At 40.4% G+C, this 19,926-nt stretch overlaps 1 protein-coding gene across 6 annotated transcripts in view; it reads left to right on the top strand.

Moving 5' to 3' along the window:
- The window catches only part of mlxip (MLX interacting protein), a 121,739-nt gene that overhangs the window by 11,963 nt on the left and 89,850 nt on the right, over positions 1-19,926 (top strand). For all 6 annotated transcript variants that reach the window (XM_069933267.1, XM_069933262.1, XM_069933264.1 and 3 more), the window contains exon 2: positions 18,387-18,493. In XM_069933267.1, coding sequence (XP_069789368.1) covers positions 18,387-18,493 — 107 coding nt within the window. The remainder of the gene's footprint in view (positions 1-18,386; positions 18,494-19,926) is intronic.

Here is a 19,926-nt window from a genome sequence, read left to right as displayed (position 1 = left end):
CCCATTTCTAAAGCTTTTGTGGATTGTGTTGGCCCATTACCCAAGACAAAAACTTGAAATCAATATTTGTTAATTGTCATGTATACAGCCTCAGAAGCAATACCATTTAGAAATATTAAAGCTAAAACTGTGTCAAAAACTCGTAAAAAATTTTCACTTTGCTTGGTTTGCTTAAAGAGATCCAATCAGATCAGGGAAGTAATTTTATATTGGGATTGTTTCTGCAGTTAGTGTATAAATTGGGGGATAACCAAATTATGTCATCTGCATATCATCCAGAATCTCGAGGGGCCTTGGAGAGGTTCCATTTGACCATCAAAACCTGAAGAGGACCTGTTGTCTTGAGAATGAGAAGGACTGAGATGAGGGGGTCCATTTGCTTTTGTTTTCAATAAGAGAGTCTGTACAAGAATCATTAAGCTTTAGAGCACCTTTAGTGTTGTTGAAGGAACAAAGGGTTAATGAGGATGTGTAGTTGAATTTGTTAGATTATGTTTCAAAATTTAAAGATAGTTTCCAGAAGGTCTGTGAACTCGCTAAGGAGAATTTGAAAATGGCTTGAGGTAAAATGAAGATTTGGTTTGATTTTTTTTAAAAAAAGCTAGGGTGAGAACTTTCAAATGGGGATAAAGTGTTAATCCTCTTCCCAACAAATTCTAATCCCCTTAGGTCAAAATTTTCAGGCCCGTATGAGATGGAGTCAAATATGAACGAAGTCAACTATGTAATTAAAACACCTGATTGGAGACATAAAACACAGAGTCACCATGTCAACATGTTAAAACCTTATTTTGAGAATGGCTGGTATTGAGGAACAGCCTTCCCCAAAGGTGTTGGTTGTTGGTAAAACTGAGAAGTTTAAGGACCCTGAGATGGCACAAGTTGACTCTTGTGAGGATCACTTCAAACAAAACATTGTCCCAGTTCATCTGACTAATTTTCAGAATTTGGATGTTAAATTGGCTCATATTTAGCACCAGGAAAAGGAACAAATGAAATAGCTACTTTTAAAATTTAGGAGCCTATTTCTTTGTCGTGCCTAAAAGAACCCCAATAACTTGTCATGATGTTGATGTTGAGGCAGTGTGATGTCGGATGCAGCGGCCTCTCCGGGACACCGGTAGTTTCACTTTGTTTTTCTTTTAACTACAGTTAAAAAGTTTAGTTAAAGTGTTATACAGTTATATAATTTTAGTTTGTGAAGTCATGACTACTCTTCATTACAGTTTAAAATAGTTAGCAATGTAACTACTTACCTCTGAGAAGACCTCCAGGCTGAGCTACGCGACCATGGGCTGCTGCGGGGACAGGTCATAAAGCCTTGGGATTGCGGAGGAGAAGGAAGGAAGCCATGGGCGAGGTGGAGAAAGTGTGGTAAGTGAGCAGGGGTCTGTGCTAGGCTGCTGCCCTGCTTTCCTGTCCATCCTGCTCTCCAATGTTTGCTCCCTGGTGAATGAAATGGACAATAACCGACTCCAGAGGGCCATGCAGTGGGAGTACAGGGACTGCTGTACTTTGGTCTTCACCAAGCGTGGCTCAGTGGCAGGGTCCCGCACACCACCATTCAGCTGGACGGGCTCACTTTATTTTGGGCTGACAGAGATGCAGCTCTGTTTGGAAAAGCCCATGACGGTGGCCTGTGCGTTTACATCAACACGGAATGGGAATGGTGTAGGGGTTCGGTACGAGTCTCCGATCACTGCTCAATGCTGGTGGAATTTGTGACTGTCAGATGCAGACCATTTTAATTACCACGAGAATTCATCACGGTCCTCATAGTAGGTGTGTACATTCTCACCCCCCCCCACCATGCACGAATGCTAAGGAGGCCATCTGGGAACTGTACGAGGCAATAAACGAACTGCAGACCACACACCCTGATGGACTGATCATCATTGATGGGGACTTCAACCATGTTAAAGAATGATATTATTAGATGTTCTATCTCAAATTGTTCACCTTGTGTCCTGGTGCCTAAACCAGATGGGACAGTTAGATTTTGCACTGATTATAGAAAAGTGAATGTGGTATCAAAGACAGATGCTTATCCTATCTGTAGGGTGGATGATTGTGTAGACAAGGTTGGAAAGACTTAAGTTTCTAATGAAGGAGGACTTGTTGAAGGGTTACTGATGTGTTCTCTAAACAGACAGGGGTAGGGAAATTTCTGCATTTGTGACCTCGTCAGGGTTATATGAATACAATATTTGCTATTTGAAATGAAAAATGCTCCAGGGACATTCCAAAAAATGATTAATTCTGTGATTCAAGGTCTAGAACATATGGATGCTTGTACCAATGATTTGGTTTTGGGGAATGACACCTGGGAAGCACATATCTCTGAGTTAGAGAAATTGATTGACAAACTTTCAAAAGTAAACTTTACTCTTTATTTAGCTACAAAAGAATTTGGCCATGCTACTATGACTTGCCTTGGCCAACAACATAACCAAGATAAGTTAGCGTCTGTTCAGGCAAAAGTTTAGTCGAGTCCTGAGTTTCCCATTCCCACAGGTAAGAAAGCTGTTAGAAGGTTTTCGGGAATGGATGGGTATTATACAAAGTTCTGTTTTTTTTAAAAAAAAAATTGCTGATAATTGCTTTTCCTTTGAAAAGTTTATTTGGACTGAATTTTGTCAGGAAGCATTTGACAAACTGAAAGTCATTTTATGTCACCAGCCTGTGCTTAATACACCTGACTTTGAGAAGCCATTTTGTTTAGCAGTAAATGCTAGCGATGAAGCTGTGGGAGCAGTGCTATTACAAAAGAAATTGATCATCCAGTGGATTACATATCCAAGAAATCCCATAAACATCAAAATAATTATTCTACTATAGAGAAGGAATTATTATCCCTTGTACTGGCTTTGCAACATTTTGCATTGCTCAGGGACCATTTGTTGTATATACTGACCATAATCACTTGGTGTTCTTGAGTAAAATGGAAAAACAAAAATAAAGGATTGCTAAACTGGAGTCTAATTCTGGAGGAATATGATTTCATGATAACTCATACTAAAGGCAAGGATAATTTAATTGCTGATTGCCTTTCAAGATGTTAAGTTAGCAATGCTATTGAAAAATGTTATTTGTCTGTATTATACCATGTAAATGGAGCGGAGACAATGCTGGTGGAAGCGTTCTAGGAGCCTTAGGTGATGCCGGTAGAGGACCCATGATTCGGAGCCGAACAGGAGTGTGGGTATGACAATGGCTCTGTATACGCTAATCTTTGTGAGGTTTTTCAGTTGATTGTTTTTCCAGACTCTTTTGTGTAGTCTTCCAAAGGCGCTATTTGCCTTGGCAAGTCTGTTGTCTATCTCGTTGTCGATCCTTGCATCCGATGAAATGGTGCAGCCGAGATAGGTAAACTGGTTGACCGTTTTGAGTTTTGTGTGCCCGATGGAGATGTGGGGGGGCTGGCTGATGGAGGACCTCAGTTTTCTTCAGGCTGACTTCCAGGCCAAACATTTTGGCAGTTTCCGCAAAACAGGACGTCAAGCGCTGGAGAGCTGGCTCTGAATGGGCAACGAAAGCAGCATCGTCTGCAAAGAGTAGTTCACGGACAAGTTGCCCTTGTGTCTTGGTGTGAGCTTGCAGGCGCCTCAGATTGAAGAGACTGCCATCCATGCGGTACCGGATGTAAACAGTGTCTTCATTTTTGAGGTCTTTCATGGCTTGTTTCAGCATCATGCTGAAGAAGATTGAAAAGAGGGTTGGTGCGAGAACGCAGCCTTGCTTCACGCCATTGTTATTGGAGAAGGGTTCAGAGAGCTCATTGCTGTATCTGACCCGACCTTGTTGGTTTTTGTGCAGTTGGATAACCATGTTGAAGAACTTTGGGGGGCATCCGAGGTGCTCTAGTATTTGCCAAAGCCCTTTCCTTCTCACGGTGTCGAAGGCTTTGGTGAGGTCAACAAAGGTGATTTAGAGTCCTTTGTTTTGTTCTCTGCACTTTTCTTGGAGCTGTCTGAGGGCAAAGACCATGTCAGTAGTTCCTCTCTTGGCGCGAAAGCCGCACTGTGATTCTGGGAGAACATTCTCGGCGATACTAGGTGTAATTCTATTTAGGAGAATCCTAGCGAAGATTTTGCCTGCAATGGAGAGCAGCGTGATTCCCCTGTAGTTTGAGCAGTCTGATTTCTCGCCTTTGTTTTTGTACAGGGTAATGATGATGGCATCACGAAGGTCCTGAGGCAGCTTTCCTTGGTCCCAGCAGAGCTTGAAAAACTCATGCAGTTTGGCAAGCAGAGTTTTGCCGCCAGCCTTCCAGACCTCTGGGGGGGATTCCATCCATACCTGCTGCTTTGCCACTTTTCAGTGTTGTCTCCGCTCCATCCTCAACATTCATTGGAGCGACTTCATCCCTAACATCGAAGTACTCGAGATGGCAGAGACCGACAGCATAGAATCCACGCTGCTGAAGATTCAACTGCGCTGGGTAGGTCACGTCTCCAGAATGGAGGACCATTGCCTTCCCAAGATCGTGTTATATGGCGAGCTCTCCACTGGCCACCGTGACAGAGGTGCACCAAAGAAGAGGTACAAGGACTGCCTAAAGAAATCTCTTGGTGCCTGCCACATTGACCACCGCCAGTGGGCTGATAACGCCTCAAACCGTGCATCTTGGCGCCTCACAGTTTGGTGGGCAGCAACCTCCTTTGAAGAAGACCGCAGAGCCCACCTCACTGACAAAAGGCAAAGGAGGAAAAACCCAACACCCAACCCCAACCAACCAATTTTCCCCTGCAACCGCTGCAACCGTGTCTGCCTGTCCCGCATCGGACTTGTCAGCCACAAACGAGCCTGCAGCTGACGTGGACATTACCCCTCCATAAATCTTCGTCTGCGAAGCCAAGCCAAGAGAGAGACGATGTAAATAGTGAATGTGTTACAGTTGCAGTTAAAATTTTGTTCTTGCAGCTCAAAGTTTTTTTTTGTAATGGGAGGTATTGTGTGCTCCCATTTTCATTTCCATTTTAGTGGGACTGCCACTTTAGGAGCTAACAAATCAAGCTGCAAACACTGCAAGTTTTGAAGAACCAAGGAAGTGTTCCAGGGACACGGGTGCAGAGTCATGTGACCAACATATTAAGGAAAGAGCATATTGTTTGATCAGGGGCCATTTTAAAGCAGCAGCTCTTTGAAGGAATACTGTGCTGGAGTGGCTGTGTGGTAATGGACAATTTGTTTATTTCTCCCTGTCAAGAGGTTTTTGATCCTCATTGTGGCCAAACGAACAGACATTTTTGAAGGGGAATTAGTGTACCACACCCTGACTATTTGTGAAGGGGAATTGTTGAACCCCACCTTGGCCAAAGAAAAGGTCACTTTGGACTGTATTTGGGTATCTGGAAGCAGATGAATCACTGCATTTGGATCATGACCTGTAATGGTCCTTTTAGACTGACCTATGTCTGAGTTCTGGAAGTATTGTGAAAGTTGCTCGTTGTCGGTTCCCCCACGAAAGTAAAAGGGGAGTTGTGATCACCACTCGTCTGATAGGATATTAGCTCTGTAGGTAACACATCAAGGTTTTGTGAGTTTTCTGCAGTCTGTCACTTGATCTCTCTCACCTCTTTCGTAATCACTTCTTTGCATTGTGACAGATTATAGATATGTTTTTGGGAGATAAATTGGGGCAGCTTTTTTTGTGTAGGTCACATACAAACACTTCAAACCAGATCTTATTTAAAATAGTGGAGCTCTGCTCATGCTAGACATGTCAGCCCCAGAGCCTTTGCAAACGCTTTGGAGAGTGCCCAAGAGACTTCACTAATAAATTGTTTTTTTACAAAAAAGGCAACAGATGAAAGAACTTGTCAGAGCCACAGATTGTCTGAAGTGGAACTTGCTGTTTTAGGAGGATCATGTGGTTTTGCAAGCAGAGAGAGAGTTTAACACGTTTTCTTTCAGAGACACAGATCAGTTTTGCAGTGCTATAGTCAGCAGCAGCTGGGACTGGAACAGGACAAGCTGGCAAGCTTGTGGAAAAACCCCATTTGAAAGATGGGCTGTGAGTGCTTGGTTTAGCCTGGTCAAAGCCCTTGTAGTTCATGCAAGAGGAGAGGACTGGCTGTCTAATGTTTCACTTGAAATAAGAGAAACAAAAGGTAACTCTGGTGACCTGAAAGAAGGAGGTCATCATCTGGAGAACCCTGAGAGGGCAAGTTTCTTCGGCAAGACACTGAAGTGGCTGATTAAAAAGGAATCCGTTGTGGGTGTCCTGGAACAACAAATCTCGTGCTGAAAACCAGCAAGAACCTTCCTGAGCGGTAACCATTTACCTTTCAAGCACCAAACCTTGGTGAACTTTATAAATGTTAAATTCTGTGCACAGTATAAGATTTGCTTGCAACCAATGAACTTGGAGGAATGAGAAGTGAGATTGGACTGTGAACCAAAGAACTTTTCTGAACTTGCGCACACATTACATACACGTGTGCTTAGAATTAGAAGAGGGTTAAGTTGGGTTAGTTAAGTCAATAGTGATGTTAAAGTGTGATTCTGTTTTCATGTTTCAAGATAATTAAAAGCAACTTCTTTTTAAGTAACCATTTGACTTGGTGAATATCTATTGCTGCTGGGCTTTGGGGTCCTCTGGGCTCGTAACAGCATCAATTTAAGAGTCTTTGTGTCAACTGGATGTGTAAGAATGGCTTGGGCACGATTCTGGAAGGTTATTCCAAAGTTCACATGTGCGCGCATTTGTGCATAGTTGGGGGTTAAATTTAGATAAGATGTTATATTACTAATAATTAATAAATAAAATATTATTATGGTAAATTTCTATTGCTGCAGTCTTAGACATAACAATCATCTTCAAAATTAATTGCTCCATCTTTGGCAGCCATGCCTTCGGGTGAAACGTCCTGAAAATCCTTCCACACACCTTGCAGTGTACAAAAGTGTTGGAGAAACTCATTATGCCATGCAGCATCCATAGAAAGTAAAAGGCAGTTGACGTTTTGAGCCCCAGCATCTGCAGATTTTTTGTTTACTTCCACAAACCTTGCTACCTTTTAAAAATAACTACTTTTTAAATCATCTGACTTGGGATTTCCTAACATGTCTTGAATTTTATTTGACAATCTTGTGAAATATGTTAGGAAATTTTGCAGTATTAAAGTTGCTGTGAAATAAGGATTTGTTTCTACTGTTATGATTCATTTTTATTTCTATACATTTGTGTTTGATGCTTTCTTAGTTCTGCTTTTTAAAATCTTTTTGCTTAATATCTCTCTTCAATTTTTTTCAATTCTAATGTTTTTTTTGAGATATCTTAACAGTATTTCCCAAAGTGGAGCCTCTTACATTCCCCATTTCCCAGAACTTCTCCAGCTGCAGGAGCTGCCCTTATTAGTGGCCAGGCTCTGAATAGTGACTGGGCTGCTGGTGGTAGCAAAGCTGAAAATGCCCGGCTAACCTTAAGCAGAGTGAGATCCCTCCTCCCAGCTTTGCCAAATGTCACAAATATTTTTTAAAATATGACATTAAAATATATAAAATTATGAAAGGTTTAGATAGAAGAGGTAAGTAAGTTGTTTCCATTGGTGGGGGTGACTAGAACTAGGGGATTCAGTATTCGGGGTAGTAGAATTAGGATGGAGATAACCTGGACGAAGTAGTTGAGGATTGGGTCAGCAAGTGTGCAGATGACATGAAGGTTGGAGGTGTTGTGGATAGTGTAGAAGCTTGTTGTAGGTTATAGCAGGATATCGACAGGATGCAGATAGGTGAAAAAGAATGGCAGATGCAATTCAATCTGGATAAGTGTGAAGTGATGTATTTTGGAAGCTCAAACGAAGGCAGAATACATGATAATGGCAGGATTCTTTACAGTGTGAAAGAACAAAGGAACCTTGGCTCCAAATCCATGTGAATTAATGTTTCCGCTCTCTACACCTCTTGTTAGACCACACTTGGAATATTATGCTCAATTTTGGTTGCCTCATTACAGGAGGGATGTGGAAACTATGGAATATGGTGCAGAGGAGATTTACAAGGATGTTGTCTGGATTGGATTAAACAAATGCAAAGAACAAAATATCGTTAAAGTCAAAAACATTTAAGGGAACTTAAGAAGAATCCAAACAAACCTAAAGTAAAAGGATAAAAAACAAAAAACAAGAGCACGTCACCTGTGTCACAACCCACTTCACTGATCTCCAGCATTCCACTACTGGCACATTTGTTGTATTCACAATTTTGTATTAGTCGTCCTTTGGTTCGAAGAAGACACGTTGTTGTGCAATTCATCTGTGGACATGCAGTCTCAGCCTGAAACGCAAAATCTAGCACAATGGTGGCACTGGAAGTCCGTTTTTATAATAACTATGACTGCTGCTTTGTGACATAGTTTCAATGTAATAATGACGAAGTTCGGCAGCTATGAGTGCTGTTTATCTTTTAGGCCTTGCCACCTTGTCTCTATCCTGCAAGGTGTGGACATTCCAGGCTCTAAAAATGATTTCTTTGATTTATTTTTCTTGTATGTCAACTGCTAAAGAAATCATCTGTGAGCCGCAGTTAGCTAGCCAGATGCTGTGGTGGGCAGGCAATGTTTGGGGTACCTTTTCTAACCCTCCCCCTCATGTGAGGGTGGGCAGTGCTGTCCTAAAAAAGGACTGCCCAGTTGCCCAGGAAGCTGCTGTACATCTCTGCTGCCCTGGATACAGAGACGAATGATCACTGGTCCAAAGGCTGCCTACGTGCAGGTTTGTGAGTACGTCTGCCATTGATCATCTCCACCTGCCACTCCCCCATCGCCGCAGGACTTGGTGAGGTGGGTTAACTAAGATGAATCGCACAACAGAAGCCTGAGTTAGATGGCGGAATAGCCGTTTCACAGGGGCAATTCCACTCTCTTGGCAGAAGAGACCTTGATCCACTGGCAAAGGCATCCGTTAGGGCTGGAGACCTCTCTTGCAGCATTGGATGACTAGGATGTCTAAGTGTTCTGTCATGCTCTTAATGTGCCACAATGCCTGTTGGGTCTGCCTTCTTGACCGCTCAATCCACCAGGGCTAGACTTCATACGTTGGGATAGACAGATCCCCTACTTCACCGAGGGTTGCAGACCCGTCGGCTACCCTCACCTGGTTTAGCCTATCTGCCTAGATTGTTTACCAGGGTGTGGCCACTGTGCATGCTACAGCTACTTGGAGCCACAGGTGAGAGCTGAGTGTCAGGTGGGGACCAAAGGTGGATGAGTTGCTTGAAAAGGACACAACAGTTCCCCCCCCCCCCCCAACTTCACCAGAGGTGCTACCCCTCCCTAGACACCCATAAAAGGCGTATAATTACATCTGCACACCATTGTGCCGCAGATAGGGTTGCCACATCCTAATAAATGTGCCATATGGTTTCCTCAAATTGTATGTAATTTTCTCCAGGAGAATACAACGCTGCATTTCCGTATTCCATCATGTAATATTTAGTTGGGAGTCAGACTTCCACGTCTCTGCTATACACTTCCTGGCTACTGACAAGGTGACCTCATGAATTGAATTTGATACTTGGACAGTTTAAAACTCACATCCATAACGTTTCCCAGAAGGTACAATTCTGGATCTTGTGGAAAATCCACCTTTGTAATTTTTTTCAGAATGTTCCCCAGGTCCTCCCAGAAGGATCCCACCTTTAGACACAGCCAGGTTGAATGGATGAAGGTTCCAATCCCCACACCTAAAGCACATTTCTGAGATTTCTGATTTAGATTTATGTAATTTTTGTGGTATGAAGTACAGTTGATGCAGGAAATTGTATTGCACTAACCTGTACCTAGCATTAATAACTGCTGTCATACTGTCCAGACACAAGTCTGACCAGCATCGCTCATGGATTGTTGTGCCCAATTTGACTCCCACCTTTCCTTCGACCTGTCTAAGCCCACCTTCAGGCCCTCGCTTTGGAATAGGAGATACACTGTAGAAGGCCCTTTCAGGTGGACCCTCCGCCTTGAAGGTGGCAGCAGGAGCGGATCTTAACTTGCAGACTCTCCTTTCAGGTGGCAGCCCTAAAAGGCTGCTTGCAGCATTGCCTGGTCCACCTGAAAGGGCCTATCCAGAGGCGCCTTGCAGCACCTCCTGATCTACTGGAAGTGGGGCGACTGGTGCCACACACACACCCGTCATAAATATGTGGCATAGCAATGCCGTCTTCCCTATGCATAATCCCCCACGCAGGTGGAACTGCTGTGTTTCCCATAACAGTTCCAGCTGCATGGGGGATTATGGGTAGGGAAGATTGCCGTTGCTATGCTGTGTTTTGAGCCGCAGAGAGCGGTCCCAGTGCAGGAGCGACATTCTAGACTGTGACAGCCTGCACCCACTGTCCCCCACCAGCCGCCCCTTCCCCAACAGCCCCCACCGATCTCCCCTACCCAGTGAGGCGGCGGGCTCTCAGGCAGCGGGGAGTTGGGTTAGCCTGCCCCTGGCTACACATTCAGGTGCGTCAGCAGAGCGTGGCCCTCTGCCGATTATCTCTCCTGGAGGAGGGTTGGCGTCGGCGCCTTGGAGACACTTCTACCGCATTCAGGTGAGTATGCCTTTAGTCACAAGGGGCTTTACACTGGGGTGTTCAGGCCAACTGAAAGGGCCTAGAGGTAAACTTGCACATATTCCCCTTTCTAATTAGATTCTCCATGTCACTACACATGGGTGGGGCCATAGATGGTCCCAAATTATCCCTTAAGAAAGATCTTAGCTGAAGATGGCAGAAAAAAGTTTTATTTGGCACATCATATTTATTCTTCAGCAGTTTGAATGACATGAGCTCCCCTTGCTCATAACAATCCTCGATATACCCTGATTTTCTCAATTCTTTGCTCACTTCCATCTTTTGATTTCCTTATCAAGATTTTGAATTTGAAATAATTTGTGTCCTGTTTTTGAAGGGTATTATAGATCTGATGTTAGAAGAATAGATGCTTTGTAGCAGGGATTACTTTTAAATACTGTATGCTGAAAGTCAGATAATAGTTAATTTATCTGAACTAATAGTTTACTAAATCTTGTGAAATTTTATAATGTTTAAAAAGGGTTTTGTTTTTGGGCTGGAAATTGGAAAGATGAAATTGCCAATCTATCTTTGATGAAATTACAGTTTAATGCCCCAGCCTTGTGATTTGAGTATGTAGTGTATGAAAGAGACAGTTCTGCTTACATTTTACTTTAACTCAGCATAAATAAAAATCTTCAAAGGAAGAGAAAAATCATGGTAGTTGGTGTAAAATGTTACGTGGAAATGTCTTTTTCATACCCCACATACTCAAATCACATGATAGAGGCACAAAATAATAATTTCATCAATTGTACCAATATAGGTTAGCAACTTTATTTTTTCCCCATTTAAAAACAATCGATAAACATAAGCTATTTGTCACCACTGCATTCTGTTTATGTGATTTAATAAACTGAGTTCAGATGAAAACTACTGTGGAATATTGTGCAGCATATGTTTACCTTAAAATTGTATGTTGTGTTAGTGTGGTTCATTATAAATAATTGGTGCTTTTCCAGAAATTCATACTGATAATCTTTATTTTGCAAATAGCTATTCTACCTAATATGGGTAACTATTTCTTGAAAATACTATTTATTGAAAACACTAGGTATGTTTAACACTTTTTTAAAGAATAATTTTTATTGGGGTCTACGCTTTATCTTTCAAAAGGAATGCTTTCCTTTTTTTTCTTCACCCAACATTTCTGTACTGTTTCCTTGATAATTCAGTGAACCAGCAGTACATTTTGATACATATTTACAAAATGTCAAAATCACCTTCTGAGTGTTTCATGAAACCTTTTTCAATATGTGCATTGTGGGAGGATATGGAAATTGTTAACTTGCATTAACTTGAAACTTGCCGGATATCTACTGAACTTAATTTGAATATATCAATGTTCAATAAAATTTGTGGTTGGTCCTTATTATTTGAACAACATATAGAACTATTGTTTGGTTTTCTTTGATCCAGTTTAATCATACTTCATAAAATATATGGACCAATAATTGTGATTTTTAAAAACAGCTACAGTATTCTGAAACTTGGGTTGAATATATGTCATTGCATTCAGCCTAGCTTATTTCACAACAATATTTAATATTTTTACATGCACTGTGTATGTGGGGGAAGGGAAGGGGAAATTGTAAAAGTTGACTGGTATTTTCTGCCTACAAAGGCATTGCGATGACACAATATGAAAAGCTACCGTATTTGGTGAATGTCTTTATTGGAGTTTACCTTATTTCTAACTACAAATCTTCCTGTGTGGCTATTTTATTATTGCTCCTAAGGCCAGTAACATATTGTCCTCATATCATTTGGTCATTTGCAACATTTCACAGGGGAAGTCCAAACCAACTACAATCTTCAAATTATAGAGTAGATAACTGTGTTAAGAGATGAGTTTTTAATTTTGTCCTGTAGCCGACTGCTTCAAAGGAACACATACACTCGCCACCACAGTCCCTCTTTTAAAGACCTCTTTTGTTTCAACTTTGTGTGTGATTCCTTTTGAATCCAAAAGATTCAAGGTTCAAGTATCATTCCAGGGATCTGGACATTGAAGGTAGGTCAGTACTTGAGTGAAACATGAAAGTCTGTAGATGGTGTGATTGTAGTAAAAACATACTGAAATGCTGAAGGAACTCAGCTGGTCTTGCAGCATCTATAAATAGAGACATTTTGGGCCTGAGCCCTTCCTCGAGGAATAAGCCAGAGCAGGATGTCTCAGAATTGAAACAATGGGGGAAGAATCCAGACCAAGAAAAGGTGTTAATTAGATATGGTACGGGATGAAGTAAGAATTTATTATCTTAGGTAAAGGCAACGGGGAAAGGTGGGGGAGAGTTTATTGAAAGCCAGAGAAGTTGGGCATTAATGCCTTCCAGTTGGATGGTGCCCACTCAGAAGACGAGGTATTGTTCCTCCAATTTATGAGATGTGAATTCTGTGATCCATTTTTCTTTGGACCTGATTAGTTGCAGTGAAACTGACAGCAGCCCATGTTTCTATGGGATTTAATTATTGCACTTAGTTTTTTTTTTAAAGCTTTACTCAAGTCCGCATTCCGATCCAACAGCTAACTTGTGCTGTCTTGAACATAATATATGATTTCACTAGATTTGTGGCCTTTGCATAGCAAAGACCCAGTCCATCAACTTCCACAGGACTGCTAATTTTCTCATTAGGCCTCAAGCAATGATGAATAGAGCAGGTCGGGCATCTGTCACTTCAGTCTACAGAAATATTACTGACTTTGTGCTAATTGTCTGCAGTATTCAATTGAGCATTGATATTTGTACGTAAACTCAGCTTGGGAAGCAGTAATAATTAGTATGTGCTAACAGAAGGTGTTATAAACTTATTTGCCACAAAATGCCTAGTACAGTGGGAAGGGTTCTCTGAGAACCAACCAATAGGTTATCGCTAACATTATACAAGTGGAGTATAGAGTACAATGTACAGAGTATAGGATTAACATTATACAAGTGGAGTATAGAGTACAATGTACAGAGTATAGGATTATCATGAAAAGGAATATCAATTGGCACCAAAGGCAGCGTGAGAGCACTGTTGTGGAGTTCAGACAGGAACGATGGCTGTAGAGAAGAAACTACAGTGCAACTCTGATTATCCAAAATCAGATTCTCCAAAATCCTCATTTTTGCAGAGTTGGTTGAGGGCCCTGGGGGTGGGGGGGAACCTGACGAACTTCTTTCCTCTTCCAATAAAGAAGAGGCATTGGTACACTTTTCTCGATTGTCCCAGGTCAGGTCATTGGAGATGCTTAGTCTTAAGTACTTGAAGCAATTGATGAGAGCATGGGTATGGACTCTGCCACTTCTCATTTGTCTTATTGACATTGAGAGGGAAGATATCTTGTTACTAGAATTTTAATCATTTTTCTTGTATTAATTGTTTTTTGATACTGATACAGAGATTTGAAGATGGAATTGGAATGGTATTTAGCTGTACTGTTGTGGAGGTAAAGAGAGTGGAGTAGGGAACTGAGTGTGATTGTGGAGGAGACTTTGTTACCCATCTTCACTGAATGCGCTCTGTTAGCCAATTTTAGAGGGGGCTCTGAGGCTGAGATCCTGAAGTTTGTGAATGAGTTTACAAGATAGTGTGGTATTGAAGGTGGAGCTACTGTCTATGAACAGCAGTCTAACATGCATGTCTTTGGCATGCAGGTCTGTAAATATTTAAGAATTTTCATAACCATAAAGTAGATTAGGTTAATTTCAGAGTTCTAGTTGATTTGTCTCAAGGTACTACACCCTAATTTGTCTTGAAACACATAAGAGACTGAAGATGCTGGAATCTGCAGCAAAAAATAATCTTGGGAGGAACTCAATGGGTTGAGCTACATCAGTAGAATGGTCAATATTTCTGGTTAAAACCCTTTATCAAGACGAATGGAGAGGGGAGATGGCCAGTATAATGAGGACATGGTGGACAGGGACTAGTGGAGAATTGATGAACTGGGGAGGGGTGAAGGATGACAGACATATTTGGAGGGTGACAAACTAGCCAGAGAGAGAGAGAGAGAGAGAGAGAAGCAAGAGGAAAAAAAGGAGTCAGATGGAGGAAGATGAGCCATACGGGGTGAAGTTGGAGATGGCTGGAGGGGGTTGAGAAGATACAAAAAGTTTCTTTGAATACAGTACCCTCTATAACTCTAGGACAAGAGGGCACAACTTCAAGATTGAAGGGCCTGCTTAGAACCGAGATGCGTAGGAATTTCTTCAGCCAGAGGATGGTAAATCTGTGGAATTTGTTGCTAGGTCATTAGGTGTATTTAAGGCAGAGATTGGTAGGTTCTTGTATAGACAGAGCATCAAAGATTATGGGGAGAAGGCTGGGCAGAGGGGCTGAGTTGGAAAATGGGTCAGTTCATGATTGATTAGTGGAGCAGACTCGATGGGCTGAATAGCCCATTTCTTTTATGTTTTATGATCTTATGAAAAATGGAGACAAAATTTACCAGTGATGGAATCTGATAAGCTAACAAAGGTGATATAATGGAAGCTATTAGGGTAGAGGTGAAAGACAACTTGGACCGTATGGAACTGAAGCAAGGAGTGGAGGGGTGGGGGGGAAGAGAGGGACGGAGTTGAAATAAGGATGGAACTAGAAGGGGGAAGGAGGATGAGAAAGATTAGGGGGTAGGTGGGGATGTGTGTAAAAAGGAACATAAATGAGGAAGGAAGGGGAAGAAGAAGAAGAAAGGCCATAAAATGAGAGAAGACACTTATTGGAGCATAAATTGGATTGAATGGTTTGTTATTATTGCACATTCTAGGTACTGTAATATATTTCAACTATAATAAAATAATAGAAATAGAATGACCATTTTTTAACCAATTTTAATACTTTTGTGGCAGCCTTGGTGGTTCTTAAAACTTTTAAAGTAACTGGCGTCATCCTCACTTTTTTCACTCCATTATTGCACATTAGTTTAGAAGCAATGTATTTTGAAGTGAATACAGTTCCGTTTGATGCATTAAAAAAATGCCCCTCTATTACTGTGCCAGCAGTGATGCAGTTGGTAAGCATGCTCATCTGAGCCATAGATTGTGAGTTTGAGTCCAACTGCTTAAATGATTTTAATCACTCTGAATGTTCATTCATCTTTTATTAATTGCCTGATCAATTGGTGTCATTAGCAGATTATAACATTCTGTCAAATGTTGACCTGCAAATAGTATTAAGAGCAGCAGTTCCTATAGAACCACAAAGAACTGCAGCAGTCACAATCCTTTCTGTTTCTCATCCTTATCTGATTTAACGATACCTAATTCACGGCTTCCTTCACTAAATTCTGTGCTAATTCCTTAAAATCCCATTTCTGACTGAATTAAGTGTGATCACGTAATCATGATGTAGTAAATGAGTGTATTGTTGTATTTACAAGTAAAGATGCACCAAAATTCTTATTTTTTGCAGCCACACAGAAGATACGCTAACCACAATAATATTAATTAAATTACCATGATGCAAATGGATGGTTAAGCATTCAGAGTTGCAGTTCGTGCAAAAAAAAGTAACATTTTAATCATGCAGATTGATTTTTGTTTGACTGGTCCTGAAGTAGTGATGATAAAATGAGGAGGTTCATGAGATTGATAGTTGATGGGGAAAACAAAATGAAGGTTGAAGCTTGAGTTGCCAGCAACGAGGAGAGTTTGTGAGGACGAAGACCCCAAATCAAGTTGTCATTGATGTCTTATCACTGTGTAGTGCAGCCATGTCTTTTGTAAAGCGTACCATTAGGATCTGCAGATTTGCCCTGTGTCAGATTATGCTGAACTTTCCTGTGACAGACCTGATTTTCTATGATGAATATCTTTCAGGATATTTTTTATTCAGTATGAATTCTTCTTCATCGTAATTGATTGGATGAAAATGAACAAATCACAAAATCCATGAAAATTGGCAGGGAATTGCCGTGTATTACAGTGCTGTCAATATTGTCCAATTATGATTGATATACAGTACTCCTTGAATATAAAATTACCTTCAGAACAATGCATGCAAAGGGATGCACACAGCAGGCCAACTGCTGAGAGCTTTAAGTATTGAAATAGTTTTCCAATGAAGCAGCAACTAGGTGAAGTTACCTGGACATTCAAGCAATTCTTTAAATCCTACTACCCTAAATTAGAGCAGATTTGCGGACTCCTTGGGTTGGTTTCACTTAAAATGCAAAATAGAGGGTAGTTCAAATCAAATTGCAGATTTTCTTTATCTAAATTTATTTTGTGCTGGGCAACAGTTGGAAAAATGAGTGATGACTTCAATAGGGGGGAAGAAATCGCGGGGGAAATGCAAACATTGCTCAAAATGTGTATTCATTTGAAAATTCCAATTCTACAACTTCACTCGGGAGTTATGGTGATAGCAGGAAGTAATGTCAATCTGAACTAGTCTTTAAACTGTGGCTTGTAAACCAGGGATCGCGAGTTTGTTCCTTGCTGGGGCCTCATTTCTGTGAGGGGTGCTGGACAAGTTGGCGACTCTGTTCCTTACTTTAGACAAAGTTAAAGAATTTCATGTATATTACATTCTAAATGAAGTATTATGTGACAATAATGAAACCTTTACCTTTAAATGTAACTGCAACCAGTAATCTGTTTTGAAATTATTTGGGAAACTGCATGAATAAACATGCTTGTGAAAGGAGTCACTTAAAAGATGTGCTTAGAAAATTGATAGAACCATGAGATATTCTCATATATATCAACTAAATATAACAACCATAGAACTTTGTTAATTGGTCTACATAAATCTAGGCACATAACATCTTTAAGATCAAAGAAGGCTATCTTGCTACCTAACACATGTTCATGGATATATTTTGGTTCTTTCCATCAATATTTGGGATGTTTGTGTATCTAGAGCAGCCATTCTCCATAGGGATGTATGTTTCCTTCTCTTCCCCCCCCCCCCCACCCCGGGGGCCACAATATATTTAATGGGGTAGGGGTAGGGGGTACAGACTGAAATCATAAAATATTTTGTGTGTTTTATGTAGTTGGTAGGAGAGAAGTACACGGTAGGAGAAAAGTTCGGAAGAAATCAACAAAATGTGACTCCTTCACAGGGAAGGGGGCCTTTGAGCAGAGTCTTGGGGAGAAGGGGGCATAGCTTAAAAAAAAGTTGAAAATGGTTGATCTAGAAACTTGATCTTTAGTCATAAAAGAAAATTGTACGACTGAATTTGGATGTTTGGATATTTGGGGGTGATCTTTTCAATTGAGGTGTTCTCCCATTGTGAATGTATGATTCTTGAACCACCTGTGTACACCCAAAATTACTGAAATGAACCATGTAAGTGTAATAATTGAAACTTCACTTGATCACTTTTTTGTGGTTAAAATGTATAAAACTCACTTACTTTGAACTCTGGGAATTTCTTCCAGGATTTTAAGAATGCTTGAACCTTGCATCCATATCTGGTCTCCTTGTGGCTCATTCAAAGTCACAGCACCCACCACTGTGCTATATGTGCTTCCCGAAATTAAGGACAAAATCTTGTGACACAAAGTTTAATCTTGATTCTTTGTTGTATTTTGGCCAGAATTAAAGAGTGAACATTGCCTTCCATCTTGCGCTCCCTTCAAAATCAACCAGACTCTTTCCCCCTTGCCTATTTACAATCTTTGCTTGGTCTGGTATCTTATTCTTTAATAGTTTTTTCAATTTTGATGCTAAGAATATAAATTTTCTAAATTATTACATCTGTTGAGCTACTTCTGTTGATGGCTAGTTGTGCAGAAGATTTATTGTACGTGATGCATTTCCTAGATCATTAATCTTTTGAACTATTTTATACATGGAACCAATATATTGATACTCAGTACGTTTATTTTTAGTGGAAAATTGGTTTCTCCTAAATGGAAAAATTTTAAAGGATTGAAACTTTTATGGAGAGATAAGATTCGATTGAACAATGCCATCTGGCGGGCTTGGTATATGCAATGTAAGTAAGACGTCTTTGATCTCTTTTTTATTTGACAGAAAAAATTGTTTTGATGAATGACACTGTGATTAATATGCAAGTTTATTTCCTCACTTGACGTGAAACTCAAGGCATTCCATTTCACTTTTTAAGTCAGGTCTTCTACTACTTCAGATTGTGGCTGGGAACTGGAGGTTAAAATAATCTTCATTACCAAACAAGTTGATAGTTATTAAGTATTTCCAACTAGTCATATCTAGATGGGAATCAGATTTCTAGGTAACTCCTATATACTTTCCGGCCACCGCCATTGCGATCTTTACAAATTCTAATTGGTGTTTGGAGAGCCTCATTTTAGGTTTTGCATCTGCTATATTTCCTAATATAAATAATTCTGGTATCTGTATAAATTGAATCTTAGTGATTTGTTCTAAAAGATTTTCCAAATCTTCTCAGAAAGGCCTCACCTTGGAACATGATCCTGTTTCTTCGCCACATCTAGAACATTGATATTTCTGATTTTAATTTGTGTAATTTTTGTGACATAAATATAGTTGGTACAGAAAATTGTATTGCGCCTATCTATACCTTGCGCTAATAGTATTGGTCATGCTGTCCTGACATAAGTTGGACCAGCTTTTTCAATCAGTATACCCAAATCTGTCTTCCATCTTTGTCTAGATTTATGTAACCCGTGTTTCGGAATACCCATTTGAAGTAGGAAATATGCTTTTGGAATAAAAATTCTTTGTAGTCCCTTTTTGAACCAGAATCTCTACACCACTACACTGTGGTGAGGTCATCATTGGGCCCAATTTGTCCCTTAAATAAAATTTTAATTGAAAATAGCAGAAGATGGTAGTATTATTAGTTACACCATATTTTGTTTGTAATTGATCAAATGACATTAATTGCCCCTGATACACCTGATCCTGGTGTCCAGGATCTTATTGTTCATTCTTAAAAGAATAAATCTATTTTGAGGTATATTAATGGCGTTTTAGGAGAAAGGTCCACTTTAGTCCCGATTTGATAAATACATGTATTCCAAACATTAATTACATGTTTTAATAAGGGGGCTTCTTTTACAACCAAAATTAATTTTTAATTCCATTTATATACAAAATCTTCTGCCTATGCAGCTCTATTTTTGCCCAAGAAGGCTCCTCTCCTCTGCCAAAGAAGGAGGTGACAAACTTCTTGGAGCTTCAAACCTCCTCTCTCAAAATTCCATGATAATTTATCAATGGAGACTCTGGCTGGCTTATCCTTCCAGAGGAATTTCCTGATGCTTTTGTTTAAATCTTGAAAAAACTTCTGAGGTAATAGAATCAGTAATGTATGGAAGAGATATTGGGCTCTGCAACACATTCATTTTTATACAATTAACCCTGCCAAGAAGAGTTATTGGGAGAGTAAGGGAAGGTAGTTCAACTTATTTAAATTCTATAAGT

The sequence above is a fragment of the Narcine bancroftii genome, chromosome 4 (genome assembly GCF_036971445.1).
Source record: "Narcine bancroftii isolate sNarBan1 chromosome 4, sNarBan1.hap1, whole genome shotgun sequence".
Classification (NCBI taxonomy): domain Eukaryota; kingdom Metazoa; phylum Chordata; class Chondrichthyes; order Torpediniformes; family Narcinidae; genus Narcine; species Narcine bancroftii.
Note: the sequence above shows the minus strand (reverse complement) of the source record. Positions and strands in the feature narration are given on the sequence as shown.